The sequence below is a fragment of the Anopheles coustani genome, unplaced genomic scaffold, assembly GCF_943734705.1.
Source record: "Anopheles coustani unplaced genomic scaffold, idAnoCousDA_361_x.2 scaffold_12_ctg1, whole genome shotgun sequence".
In the NCBI taxonomy this organism is placed as follows: Eukaryota; Metazoa; Arthropoda; class Insecta; order Diptera; family Culicidae; genus Anopheles; species Anopheles coustani.
In genome coordinates, this window is record NW_026525384.1 from 806,768 (window position 1) to 820,302 (window position 13,535).

The 13,535-nt window shown below is 36.8% G+C and overlaps 1 protein-coding gene across 1 annotated transcript; it reads right to left on the reverse strand.

Moving 5' to 3' along the window:
- Nucleotides 1-7,462: 7,462 nt before the first annotated feature.
- LOC131271222 (farnesol dehydrogenase-like) lies at nucleotides 7,463-9,867 on the reverse strand. The gene is made up of 4 exons (XM_058272619.1): nucleotides 9,741-9,867; nucleotides 7,890-8,574; nucleotides 7,642-7,788; nucleotides 7,463-7,564 (listed from the first exon to the last, which is right to left on the reverse strand). Exons 2-4 carry the CDS (start codon nucleotides 8,550-8,552, stop codon nucleotides 7,523-7,525), a joined length of 852 nt encoding a protein of 283 aa, XP_058128602.1. The 5' UTR covers nucleotides 8,553-8,574; nucleotides 9,741-9,867; the 3' UTR covers nucleotides 7,463-7,522.
- Nucleotides 9,868-13,535: the final 3,668 nt, after the last annotated feature.

Consider the following 13,535-nt stretch of genomic DNA (forward strand, 5'->3'; position numbering starts at 1 on the left):
TGAAAGAATAAAAGCATGGTTACATTTCAATATAAGATGACAATGGTAATTGACTAGATTTTGTTGACATATGTAAAATATGTTTCTTATTGTTCACGCTTCCATTCAATAAAATGGACAAAATGTCTTTGGGTATAGGAACAAAAGCACGCAAGATAATTAACTGGAATAATTGTTCTGCGTACTTACAACCTTCCGGGGGTCCGCGACAGCCGAGTGCGCTCCGCGGTAGCGCCGGTTGAAAAATCGGCCCATGAGCGCCGGGGCTCACCACCTCGACGACGTGACCGGACCCTCCACTGTACGAGAGCACTGACGATCCACGTACAACAGGGAAACAAGTCTCGTAAGCCCTTAACGGGCAGGCATGACCAAGAGGTCGTTACGGCAAGAAGAAGAAGAAGAACTTACAACCTTTAACACTAGAATACATTGCTTTGGAAACTTGCCCGAAAGCTTTTTAGGGGTCATTTTGACCCCTGTTTTTAAAACGCTATAACTTCACAATTTTTGAAGATTTTTCAATTCCGTAAACTGTTACGTTTTAGTGTATTTATTGACTATCTTTTGGCGTTTTTAATTTTTTGATGTACCATTTCACCATTCCGCTAGCTCGGTGTATAGCAAAAAAGATCGATAAGAGTCGAATTTTAATCCTTTTCAACTTTTATTTGTTCAAAATGTATCATGTAAATTAAGAAAAAAAGTGTGCGCTATGATGTTGATATATTAGATCACCTTTGAAAAATAATTTCAAATTAAATTAACAGATAAATTTAAATTAACAAATAACGCCACAAATTGATCTTGAAGATGTGGATTTTAACATTTTCCATAGGTACCCAATCGCAAAAATCGGATACTGTTCGGACCTCTCACTCTAAATCTGCACTTTCTTTCTTGCTTCCACTCGCACAAGGGTATGCAACCACTTTCTGCCGCGGCACCGAGCTGCGAGTGTATGCGTGAGCCATGCATGAATTTACTCCCCGCATCACGCATCCCCCCTTTGGGTCCCACGAACTTGCATCGTTCGTTTCCTCCATTCTTCATGCCCCGCGGTCGTTGTCCTGCGTCTGTCGTTTTAAATCGTTTTCTGTCTTTTTTGCGCTTTTTTTTCTCTTTTGCTCATCTTTGGCTACGCGCCAAAACTATGAAGTGACGTCACATTGCATTTGTTTAATACGATTTTAGTTATCACTTGCGGTAGAATTAAAACCATAGTTGCATTGATTGCAAGTGAACAAAGTTTTCCAATGTTTATAAAATGCAAAATTATACCTTGAATTGTACCAAAATGTCCGATCTTGAGAGAATGAAAAAAACTTGCATTTTCAGTCGTAGGGTCGCAAAGTACCTGAAGATGGATTTTCCAGTCGATGAAGAAGCAGGATCAAGTGGATTGAGTGAGGGAAAATAATAATATATTTTCTATAATATATATGTAATATTGAATCAGTGTTAAAGCTTTATTTTCCAGTGTCACAACAATTACATGCCGTTAATCCTTCGGGTAGCACCGATATGCCATCTGAACCACAAGAGCATCAAGGAGAGAGATCCATTCATTCCGAAGATCCGAAGTTAACGGATTATTTAGAATCGAGTTCTATTAGTATGACAGGATGTCCTCTTGTTATCTTTCATATGCACTCTGACTGCAGCATGTTGCAGTTTCTTTATCAAAAAGTTAGCAACAGCTACTATTAAATGCTCGTTACTGTCTATTTCCTTAAAAATACACCTTTCCTTAAAGTACCACCTCTTTAAAATTATTCAAACCTGTCGTTGCGTGCCCAGGTGTCCTACTGACCCCCGACCAATTAATACTGGCGAAACATGGCTTAGCAAAAATAATATCAATAGAATCATGCATACGATTGGAAGGTTCTGCGCGCGTGACTTGACTTTGCAACCAAGCCAACAGTTTTCTTTTGTATCGCTAATTTTTTAACTCATCTTCAAGCTTCAAAAGTTCTTCTGTGCTAGATACAGGAGAAAATTCAAAATCCGTCTCCTTACGGATGAGGCCTTCTCTAGGCCGACTTACTGCCACCAACGTGTCCAAAGTGACATTGGTAGTCACAGTGTTGCGCAGAACTAAATCCAGTTTGGCTTCGAGCCTCTCATTTTGAAGTCGAAGTTCTCTATTCTGATTTTCTAGTTTAGTGAACTTCTCTTCAAATTTTTCAGACATAGATTTGACAAGATTTACTAGAGTTTGCATCGTTGTATTGTTGTCCATTCTAATTGGATTTTGTGAAGAGCACAAGGTGTAGGTAGGTAAAGCAAATGAATTGTAATTCTCCTTAGCAATAACATTCTGCTCATTAATTGCTGTAAAACAAACAAATATTAAAAAGAAACACAAATAACTCCATTGCTTTTGGATCCATTGCTTCAGGATAGTTTGATGATGATGATGATGGAAATGAAGAGCAAGGTTTGAATAAATAAATAATAATGAAAACCTAATAATGTAACTTAATCGATCTTGGATGCTGCTTGATCGATCACGAACGGTTCGATGACAGTTGACCAGTCGAACAAATGTCGAAACTCCTGATAAGGATGAGAGAGTAAGGAGCAGTCGTTCTCACTCTACTATCTGGTACACTGCGTCCCAAAATCTGGTACACTGCGTCGTTTCTCCACTCATTCTTCCATGTCATATGTTCTGTAGCAAACTCCAATCTATCGACTTTTTGGTGAAGTTTGAGGGCAGAAACTTTCTTCATGGACTCTCTTACAATATCAGAACATGAATTCAAAGCTCTATTTCAAAGTGAATCTATTTATTAGCACACCAATCTCATGATTTGACTTGAAGTGAGGCTATCATTATGGGACACTCAATTTTTTTAATTTTTGACCAAAATGTTATAATTAAATTTTTTTTCTGATAAATTAGAAGTGAAACACATTTCTTTTAGATTAATGAATATGTTTCTGTCGTTTTTTTTACCTTGCGATCATTTAAAATAGCATATGAGTGAAAAAAGTGGGTGAGGCTATCATTTTGGGACGCAGTGTATCTAGACAAGTTATTGAGGATGCACCAGGATGCACAGGTATCAGCTGATACAAGTCAACGACCTGTGACAAATCCGAATTGGTTGGTGGATTTGAGAACAATCGTTCTTTCGTTCTGCATAGCGAAAATTTTTAAACTTTGGCTCTAGTAAAATTATTGTCAATTTAAATGCGGAGAACTTTTTACACAAAGCGGAAAAGAAAGCACGAATCGATGTAATAGCACTAGATTCGAAAAATTATTAGATATTAGATTGCGTAGCACTTGAAGGTGTAAACTGAATTATGTTTACATTCAAACATTTCGTTATTTATATTGAATCACCAACTGGTCATGCAGAAGAGCAGCCGATAGCACAACTGGAAAACACTTCGTTCCATGGGTAAATATAAACCATCAAATAACGATAATCAATTCTACTCTTTCAGGAACAATTGCACCGTAAAAAGTTTGTTCATCAATTAGAATAATATGATATGACGTCATATAAAGCGTACGCTTCCTTTCACGCCACCGCCACAGGCCCACAGGCACGATATACCCGCGCGTGTAAGAGCAAACGAGAAGCAGACAGCTGTCTAGAAAGCAGGAGAAATAATCGAAAAGAGAGAGAACACGGGCAAAACAAATACGACATAGATTTTTTTTTATGCAACGCGTTTGTGACGTCATCAATCCGGCATCACCCTAAACACACCGCAACACCGCAAAAATCGGGTGATGGCCAGTGCTCATGTGTGTGTATAACGCGGCGCGCTTCGACCGCGACACCCAAAAATCTTGATTTGAGCGATTGTTTAGGGGCTCAATTGGATATCCAATTTTTCTATGTGTAATATCCAATTTAGTATCCAAAACCCGCGTGTTCAAGTGACTGGGTAGTTTCCGTTCTGCGCTTTGTTCCGTTATTCCGTACGCGAGCGTTTCGAAGCGTTATGCGCGATGCGTTACTATGAGAATTGGCATTATTTTCAATCTTTGAGGCCAATTTATGCAGTCATTTCTTATGGCAAAAATATGATTTTATTTTTGACAAGTTGCTCAACATACTAACTTTCTAGCGTAAACTTTTTTTCTAGATTTACATTAAAGATTTTGAATGAATAAAAGCTGAAAAAACGCAATTTCGAGAGTTTATGAAATACACCGAGCTAGCGGAATTATGAAGAAATGCATCGAAAAACCAAAAACGTTAAAAGATAGTCAACAAATATACAAAAAAGTAACTGTTTACGGATTTGAAGAATTTTCAAAAATAGCGAAGTTATAGCGTTTTACAAGTAGGGGTCAAAATGACCCCTAAAAAGCATTCTAGGTATAGTCAAGTTGGCTCTCGGAACTGGTCGAACAGAAAAATCTGAAATTTTTGTTTTAGATATAGCTTTGGATTTTAAGAAAAGTTTTTTTTTTTTGTAAAAATATTTAGCCGTTTTCGAGATATTAAAATCGAAAAGTGCGTTGTGGTCAAAATGAGCCCAATTTGGATTCTAGTGTTAAGTACTTTAAAATAATATTACGACGGCCAGGGAAGTAGTCACCCTTGCGGTAGCTGGCCCGAACTTTCGCCATAGCCTGCAAAAGTATTTATTTTTTTCATGTTTTTCAGTTATGGTGTAGAGTTCACGAACCATGCTGCTTGTTATGGGTTTCAAATTTGTTTGAATAGACCCTACTTTCATCCAGTGTTGTGTTTAGATTCATTCATGAATATTTTTGGATACGAATCTTTAAACGTTGATGAATCTTACGAAATCATGGATCTTTCACGAATCTTGATGATTCTTTAATTGGCGTGGTTCATACGACAACAAAAAGCGAGTCTTTAGTTTTCTGTTCTTTTAACATTAATGAATTTTGGGGAGTCATGAATCTGTCATTAAAAGATTCGTGAATCTCTTAAACGAAGCAAAGAATCATTCCGATTAATGAATTTGAATCGGAAATACACAGCTCTAGTTTCAACAGCTCCGACGATCTTCAGTTATGATTAACTAGGGCTTATTCCGAACGAAGTCGTCAACGCTAATCAATCGTATAGCAAATAGACGGTCGTCTAATAAACGGCTCGAAAAAGGTACCCCGAACGAATTTCATGAACGATCGTTAATATGATATACGATCGATAATACAATAAGCTCGAGCAGTTTTAATTCCCCTCAATACTCACACATAGCTTTTTGGCGACTGTGTTGCAACTAGAATAGCGACTATTTCATCTCCTCTCTTCTCGCCGGGCCGTAGAACATCCAACACTGGGCAAAAATATCGGTTAGCACTAGTGTGTATTCTTTAGATTCATCGTCGCGCTATTGAACATGTTCGTCGTGGGTAGATCAATGATCAAATCGGACGCTTTCTCATGGACAGGTTGGCGTTATCGACTGCTCTTTAGTCATCGACAACTAAACGGTCGTCATTGCTGTAGATTAAGCTTATGTGATACCTATAGCGATCGTTAACTCAACTGCTCGACAAATTTACTCACAGATGGCAGAGCTCAAAGGATTTTATTGACGATTATTTCGACGATCGTCTGTTTGAACGGATGTGATAGGTTTGCAACCGATTTTACTCAAAACGATCGTTTATTTTTAGATTAACGATAGTTTACCTTTGATGATTTCGTTCGGAATAGGCCCTACTGTTTAACTCATTCTCTTCATGTTGTTTTCCAACAAAATAAGCCACTTCCGGAAGCCATTGCGTGCTGCATAACTTTCCATACGCCCCTGTCTCTCCAACTCTTGTATCACATTTGGGTCCCGCAGCATGCTCCGTGACCGGAACCCGACTTTTAAATGAACGTTCCTTCATAAGTGATAAAATACTAAAAAATCCACATTAGATGAGTTCAGCTGTTCATGTTCGTTCCGCGGTAAAGCTTTTTTTTGTTTAACGTCAGGGGAATCTTCTAAGGGGCTTACGCAAGGCCCTTGCGCTAACACTGCTGGACGTGTCCTGTTGTGGTTGTGGCTACCACCCCCTTTTTACGCTGATCGGCGCCGCTACCTTGAACCTGCGTTAGAGATTCAGGGCTCAAAGGTATTTGTTTATTTTTCACGTGGATGAGTTTACTCTTTTAACCACAACGGCTACAATTGAGATAATAACGATGTCAAATTTCTTGTGAACGCTAAACAAATGCTTCTTTCAATTATGCTTTAAAAGAAAAAGGTTAGCGTGTTTCGTTTTAGTTTGAAAAATCGTTAAATTTTGTCCATTTGTTTTTAATGAAAACGTTATATGGAATGTTAATTAGCTAAGTTTGATAAAGATGTAGCATAACATTAATGCCTTTATGGCAGCGCTCTGTGAACAGTCCAACAAACCAGACAAACACGACACTGTTCGAAGGGTGCTCTGCCAAATGTCGTGAAGAACTGTCACTCATCCAAGCAGCAAGGTAGCAGAATACACAAGGTATAACAGTTTCACAGTGGGATAGAGTCCTGCACGACAAAATCAAACTGTTTTGTTCTGTGTCGTGTTTGTCTGACATGTTCGATGCAGGTTGACAGAGCACCTCCATATGATTGCATGGGTTTGATTGTTTTTTTTTGTCGTGTTTGTCGTGTTTGTCTTGTTCGATAGCTGACAGAGCGCTGCCTATATTTAAGTGCCTAGAGGTATGCAATAGAAAGTTGATCGAAATCGAAAGCTTAAAAAATAAGCTTCAACAAATCACAAATCCCAACAAGTTTCTCAAGAAAAGAAAAGCTGGTCTCTTAAACATTTTCAAAAAACTCGTTACTTGCTTTTTGGAACCACTATATGGAATCGTTTCGTCATTAATCGTTTTAGTAAAAATTAATCAACGTTGTAATCAGAACAAACGACCGTTACGCCAGGTCAATAGAGAATAGCGATCGTTTATTTTTAACCATCGGTAAAATGAAACGATTTCAAAACAGGTTATTTGAATAAATACCTTAACATATTTATTTTTTTGTTCACATTCCTTCCTAATTGAAAATCTGTTTCGGCAATCACCCGGTCCTGAACAACCTGAGTGATGGATGCTATACTGTATTTACTGTTTTTTTTTTAAAGCAACCCTAAAGGTTTCGGTTTTTGTCATGTTTTATCAGTAGAGCAAATTTCTGAAAATATGTTGTTGCGATTCTTTACTTAAGGTTGATGCTTACTATTTTTTATCGGTCAAGCTGTGATATTTTTCTTTCTTTCTAGAACAATCGTGCGTATACACAAATCCGAAAGGAATGAAATCAATTTTTGGATTTGAATCACACACAACGCTGAAGATGGATTTGAAACGTAACAATTTCAAAAACATAAAAATAAAGTTTGTGAATCATGAAACCACAATCATATAATTGACCTTCAATTTGTCCTTCAAATGTTCAGAAGTTTAATGCACAATACAATTGTATAAAACAAATATTTATTAACAGATGCAAATTACTGAGAAGCTAGTATATTTTTTAATTGAAAATTTGGAAATATTTTGCAAGCTGCTACATGATCCACTTATAAAAATTCTCCCATCGGTTTGATAACTAGATCATGAATCTGAAAAAATAATAAATAAAAGTAAATTCATTAATATACTTCCATGCACCAAAAGAAAACGCGCCCCAATACCCTACCTGTACATTATCGGGAGTTGTGATGGCATATAAAACCGCTTCGGCAACATCCTCTGGCTTAAGCTTGGGCATGTACTTCACAATTTCATTCTCATTGGAGCTGACCGTTGACAAAATGTCACCTTCTACAAGTCCGGGGCTAATACTCTGCAAAAGCAAATACATTTACCGTTGTTAGAGGTTTGTCAAACTGGTAGACTCTAAATGCAAATCGCATCAAAGTTTATATGAGCAAACGAAAAACATACAGTTACTTTGCATCCCGTATCCAAATAGATGAGTTCTTGTCGGATACATTCAGTGATGGCAGTGACGGCATATTTAGACGCAGGATACATTCCATTCAGTGGTCGCGTTCCCGGTACAGCCTGATGTACCTTGTGTCCAAATATGCTGTTGATGTTAATAATGTGTCCTTTAACGTCTCGTAATTTCATGGATTTTACGGCTTCTCTCGTGCATAAACATAATCCAATTATGTTCGTCTCCATGGTCGTGTAAAGATCGCGAGTATTATTTTTCTCGGTAAGTAGACATTTTGTGATCACGCCGGCGTTGTTTACTAGTATATCAACTCCACCGTACGTGTTCGCGATCCAACCAAATGCGTGCTTCACATCTTCTTCCTCGGTGATATCACATTCTACGCAGTTTAAGTTGCCTGCTACATCGAAGAGACTTGCTCGCAGTTTTTCCACCTTATCCCGGCGCCTTGACAGTGCGCAAACAATCATGCCGGCCTTAACGAGCTCCTTCGCTATGGCGCCACCAATAGCACCACTGGCCCCAGTCACGACTGCCACTTTTCCTTCCCAACGTTTCATTCGTTCACAGATGTCTAATCTGACCGAGGTAGGTGGGGATGCTGTCTCGCCGCTCTCGTTGCCTGCATTGGCCCCATTGGATGCCATGTCAATTGTTCAAGCTTGATTTCTGAAAAAATATATTAAATTTTTTTTTCTCTATCGACCCTGATGATTATGAAGCGTGCCAGCTAAGTAATGCTCTACTGATGCGTCATAGTACTATTTGGTATTAGTACCTGAATACTGTTTGTGGTCGATTTATCAAATCGTTACATAGAGTGATAATTTGACCAAACCCGTCTTTAGTGAAGAATTTAATGTGTGAATTATTTCCACGGTTTACGATGTACTGTATTCAAATTTACCTTCAAGTCGAAATATAACAGAAGATACCAAAATTGCCAAAAAGAAATCAAGCAAATTTATAGGGAGTATCTGAATGTCAAAGAAATGTGAGAAGTTCGGCTCACAGTTTGATAATCGAATTTTTAATAAAACTTTACAAAATCAATTAATACTCAATTGATGCAACATAATAAACATTATTAAATGGTGTTTAAACATTATTAAATGGATCCTAATTTCTTCGTTATTCCATTGGTCTTAAAAGAATTTGTAAAAGCGTTCGTTACAATTTCGTTATTTGAAGTTCTTTGTATTTATGAAGAGTTTTATCTGAAAGCCTTTTCTTGAAATTGGTAGAATTAGAAAAAATGGTTTTTGGTGAAAATCCTAATTGTTTTTTTTTTCTTTTAGATAATCAGCTACTATCCAATGAATTTCAAGCAAATGATGTGTCGGATAATGTAGAACATTAAGGAAGTGTGTTTGTTTCTCATAGGATTTTTTTTCGATTTCAACATTTAAATAAATTCTTTTCATTAATTATAACAATTCTTGATGGTAACCGTGAAAGGCTCTGTTACATTATGTGAAAATTAAATTAGCTCCTATTGATTGTTTCAAATGCTGGCTTTGCTGCAAAAATAAACATATTGATAGACTTGGAAATAAGTACAACAGCATGTTTGGTTCACTCTTTAATCAACAGATACACTTTTTTACGGCATAACATTTTCTATGAAATTTAGCTGGCATTCAGTTGAAATCAAATCGCTTAGTAAAATGTTCTGTTAATTAATTGTTTGATGGCACATTCACATGGTCTATTGATGAAATTTGTCAATTAGCCGTCGTGCACTATACTTTCTTTTTGCTTCAATTGCAGATCTTTGTTAATTAACATACACGATACCATTTTCTGAATAAAATGTCACACAAAGCACTTCTTACATTTGACTTATCCAAAAACCGTTCTTTTAACAGACTATAACTGCACTCGTTGTATAATGAACTAATTGTCACAGGACAGTTAAGCTGCTGCAAACTTTTTCCTTTTTAACACGTAGGCTTGGCTGAAGGATTCTAACGAAATGTCGTATGGCGCTTGGATTGCGACCTATTTATATAATCTTTCCCCAACGGCTTAACGGATATACTTGCTTGATCCACTTTGCACTAACACAAGCTCTGCACTGAAAGACAGCAAATACTAAGGCACGCTATGCATTATTACTAATTTGGTAGCCAAGTGTTGGCAAAGAGCGTCATATTTTCCCCTCATCAGTTTTTTCGTCAGTTCAGGATCCTCTGATTGAGATAGTACAAAAGCGATGGTTTGCAGTATACCGGTATTTGTGTAGAGATAACTCCTCGTCTATCTTTTAATTAAGCGTCATTTTTCAAACGCCAGTGTAATTAATCAGCGTTCGTCAGTGAATGTGTCGTATAATGTTCTATAAGAATAAAACTTACCTTTTCAAACACAACCAATTTTCATTTTCTATTGTATGTGACTTTTTCAGCCCTTATCGATTTATTGTATTCAATATCAGATGCGCTATGAGTTACCGATGCTATGTATTATGCTATGAAAAATATGTGCGGTTCTATGACTGTGTATGTGTTGTGGGATGGGAAAAACTGTAGACAGATTGGTAGAACAAAAAGAAAGAAAGAGAGAATATGTATAAAATGGTGGAAAATGAGACAAGAAAAATAAATATTGAAGGGAAAGTTATCCCACTGGCGCAATGATAAAAGAAAAATATTGAGTGAATAAGGAATGGCTCAGCAATGAATGACAAGGATGGGAAGCGAAAATAGAAACTCTTCTCGCATTTTTAGCATTTGCAACATAAATAAAGCAAATTTATAATCGTGTGTCAGTGTCCACAGTGTTGCTTTCGGCGCTCGGATGATATGTCTTTCTGTAAATATTAAAACTGTTGGAATGAAATTTAAAAATAAGCACATTCTTCCTTAGTCTTCTTTTTAACTTTTTCTCAATGCCATTGAGGTGCCGAGCTTCTAAATGAGTAGGTTTATGAAGGATTAGCAAAGTGTACCAAGATTGGAACCGACAGAACGTATCAGTAATTGTTGTCTTAAGATGATGTATATTCATTATTAGAAACACGGTTTAGAAATTAAATGTTGCACTTTAGACCAATTTATTTTTTTCCACTTTAGACTAACTTAAGATTAATTTAGTTAAGTTAGAACAATATCAGTATTTCAATGGATTGGTAATTAATTTAAAAATTAACTCTGTCCCTATTTCTTATGCTCTACAAGTAAGGTTTATCCATTGACGTTTACAGACTTTTTAATGGGCACATATAAGTTAGCCGATGAAATCCTGCGATGAACATTATCCACACATGTAGTGTAAACGGATTTATATGAAAAGGCTTCCCATCCAAAGCATTTGTAAAGTGTGCAGATTAACCAATCGGTAGAGGCACAACACTTCTGGGAGTGAAGTTACTGATGAGTCTGCTTAGACATTCCGTCCAAAGCAATATTTATCTTGTTTACCCTTTTCTTTCAAACGACCGTGAAACCATCATTTGGCTTGTTACCGTTCTAAAAAAAGAGATATTTTTACGAGAAAAATGTAGCAAATTAGTTACTTCAGGCCGTCTGAAACCCGCTATCTGCCCAGCATAGACGATCTTCGTGAAGGTGAAATTTTTATTACAGTTTGATTAATTGGGTGAGTAACATTCACATGTTCGAACACGCATTTTCGACCGTTCAAGCATTTGTTTGTATATTTCATTCTATCCTACTTTTCCACACTGTTTGCCTGCCGTTCGTTTTCACTAAAATTAAGAACACATATCAACAACCCAGGCATGGTGCCAAACCTGCGTGAGCTTCATGGTTCGCGAGATGAAAATGATTGTCATGTTGATAAATGTGTTTGACACGTACTGATGTGAGCTCGGTTTCAGAAGAAATGAATATTTCTACACATAAGATGTCATTAATGAATGTGACATAAAAATCATAAACACATTAAATACTACTAAATACAAAGTTCATAACTACGGAAGCGTATTTTTTATGCCAGAACAACAGTAAAGAAACATATTCAAATAGTAGAGTACCACAACATTTGGTGCAGCATATTCAATAATATACATGTAGATTGAAGAAGGGTGGGAGGTTGGAACATACGGTCATTTAGTGGAATATCGTAAAAGATTGATGTATACACCATAAATATTCGAAAGTGTAAATTTTCTTTCGCCTCTACGTTTCGAAGTCCTCACTTTACTGCATTCCCCTAAGAATGAATAATGTAATTGTTCCGCTGACGCCCGTTTGCGGTTACAACGACAAAAAAAGGAATCACAAACATGCCATCCATTCATTTATGCGAGATAGCTGAACCGATTGAGTTGTCTCATCTACATGAAAAATGCTCTATATAGGGATCACTTTTCTGGCTCTGAGAAAATGATATATGATAGGAAAAGATATATTCTCTTTGAGAATGTAAAAGGAAACACTCAAATTGTCAGTGAATGTATAAGATTATGTTTTTGTTTTCTATTAAAAAATTCAGCTAATTGAACTAAGAAAAACACATTATCATGTTTATATTACAATCTCGCATCTTGTTACAAACTACGAGTTGGATTGATTAACATACATATAAATTACTCAAGAAACATTCATATGCTAAGTATTCGACGTGACACAATAAATTATACCTCGCGGCATTTGTTGTATCTATTTCTATATTTAAGTAGGATTAGGCTTGCTGGTATCATAAAACTAGCTGCTCGCACACGTATCTGACCACTCAGTGACGAATGGATAGAGTATGTTAAATTAGACAGGAAACAAGATGAGTGCTTGTAGTGTTTCTGTGGTAGCCGGCACTTCAGTGGATTTAAAATAAATAAATTGGTATACAGAATAAGTTAACTGCTTAGGGTTGCTTATTGCGAAAAGCAATCAATCAACATTTACAGCCGCAAGAATTGCTTGCTGGTGCTTTGAAGCTATATTTAAAATAAAACAATATCGAAGGTGGATGAAGTGATAAGGTGATTGTGCACGCAAAGAGATGAAAATGTCCGTTTCGAGTTAAGTTCTTTTATTTTATAAATTAATCGTTAGAGTGAATCGAATTTCAAATGAAAGATTAAAATATCATTCACTTCCTCCAAATGAAACTCTCAGACCCCGTTGGAAGGTTCGGCTCGACACTTAAGAAATCAACACTTTTACTTTTGAATGTTTCTGTTTCTGTGCAGCTGCGATTTGGTTTTGATGAACGTGACATTTTTATCACATACGCCCCAGAAAGAGAAAGACTACCGTTACAGATTTTATATGACAGGTGCTATTACTGAAATCACAAAAACTGATGTAGATAGATGTCGTTCAACTTTCCGATGGTGCATGGTATTTTTACTCTTTTTTGATACGGAATGCTTCATATTTGAAACTTAACATCAGAGGCATCTCCAAGGTTTTCCGAACGTATTTCACATCCGCTGCAACAAATCATTTTCATGGACGAGTAATCTTATACAAGTTGATTGGGTTTCTATAGGTTTCTGCTTCACAGATTCACGACACCTACTCACTGAATTAAGTATACGATCTTCATTAGAAGTAGAGCCTATGTACACATGTCTTTTCACCTCGTAAAAGTCGCATACTACCGTACATTTTTTTTTTCGGCATGTTCTAGGCACCCTGCGCTTGATCTGGCACATAAGCGTG

What these genes read in the sequence shown, in the direction of transcription:
- LOC131271222 (XM_058272619.1), bottom strand. Translation starts at nt 8,552, where the DNA reads ATGGCATCCAATGGGGCCAATGCAGGCAACGAGAGCGGCGAGACAGCA. An exon ending in ATACGGGATGCAAAGTAACT is followed by an intron (nt 7,789 to 7,889) that starts GTATGTTTTTCG and finishes TTGCTTTTGCAG; the next exon opens with AGTATTAGCCCCGGACTTGT. An exon ending in CAACTCCCGATAATGTACAG is followed by an intron (nt 7,565 to 7,641) that starts GTAGGGTATTGG and finishes TTATTTTTTCAG; the next exon opens with ATTCATGATCTAGTTATCAA.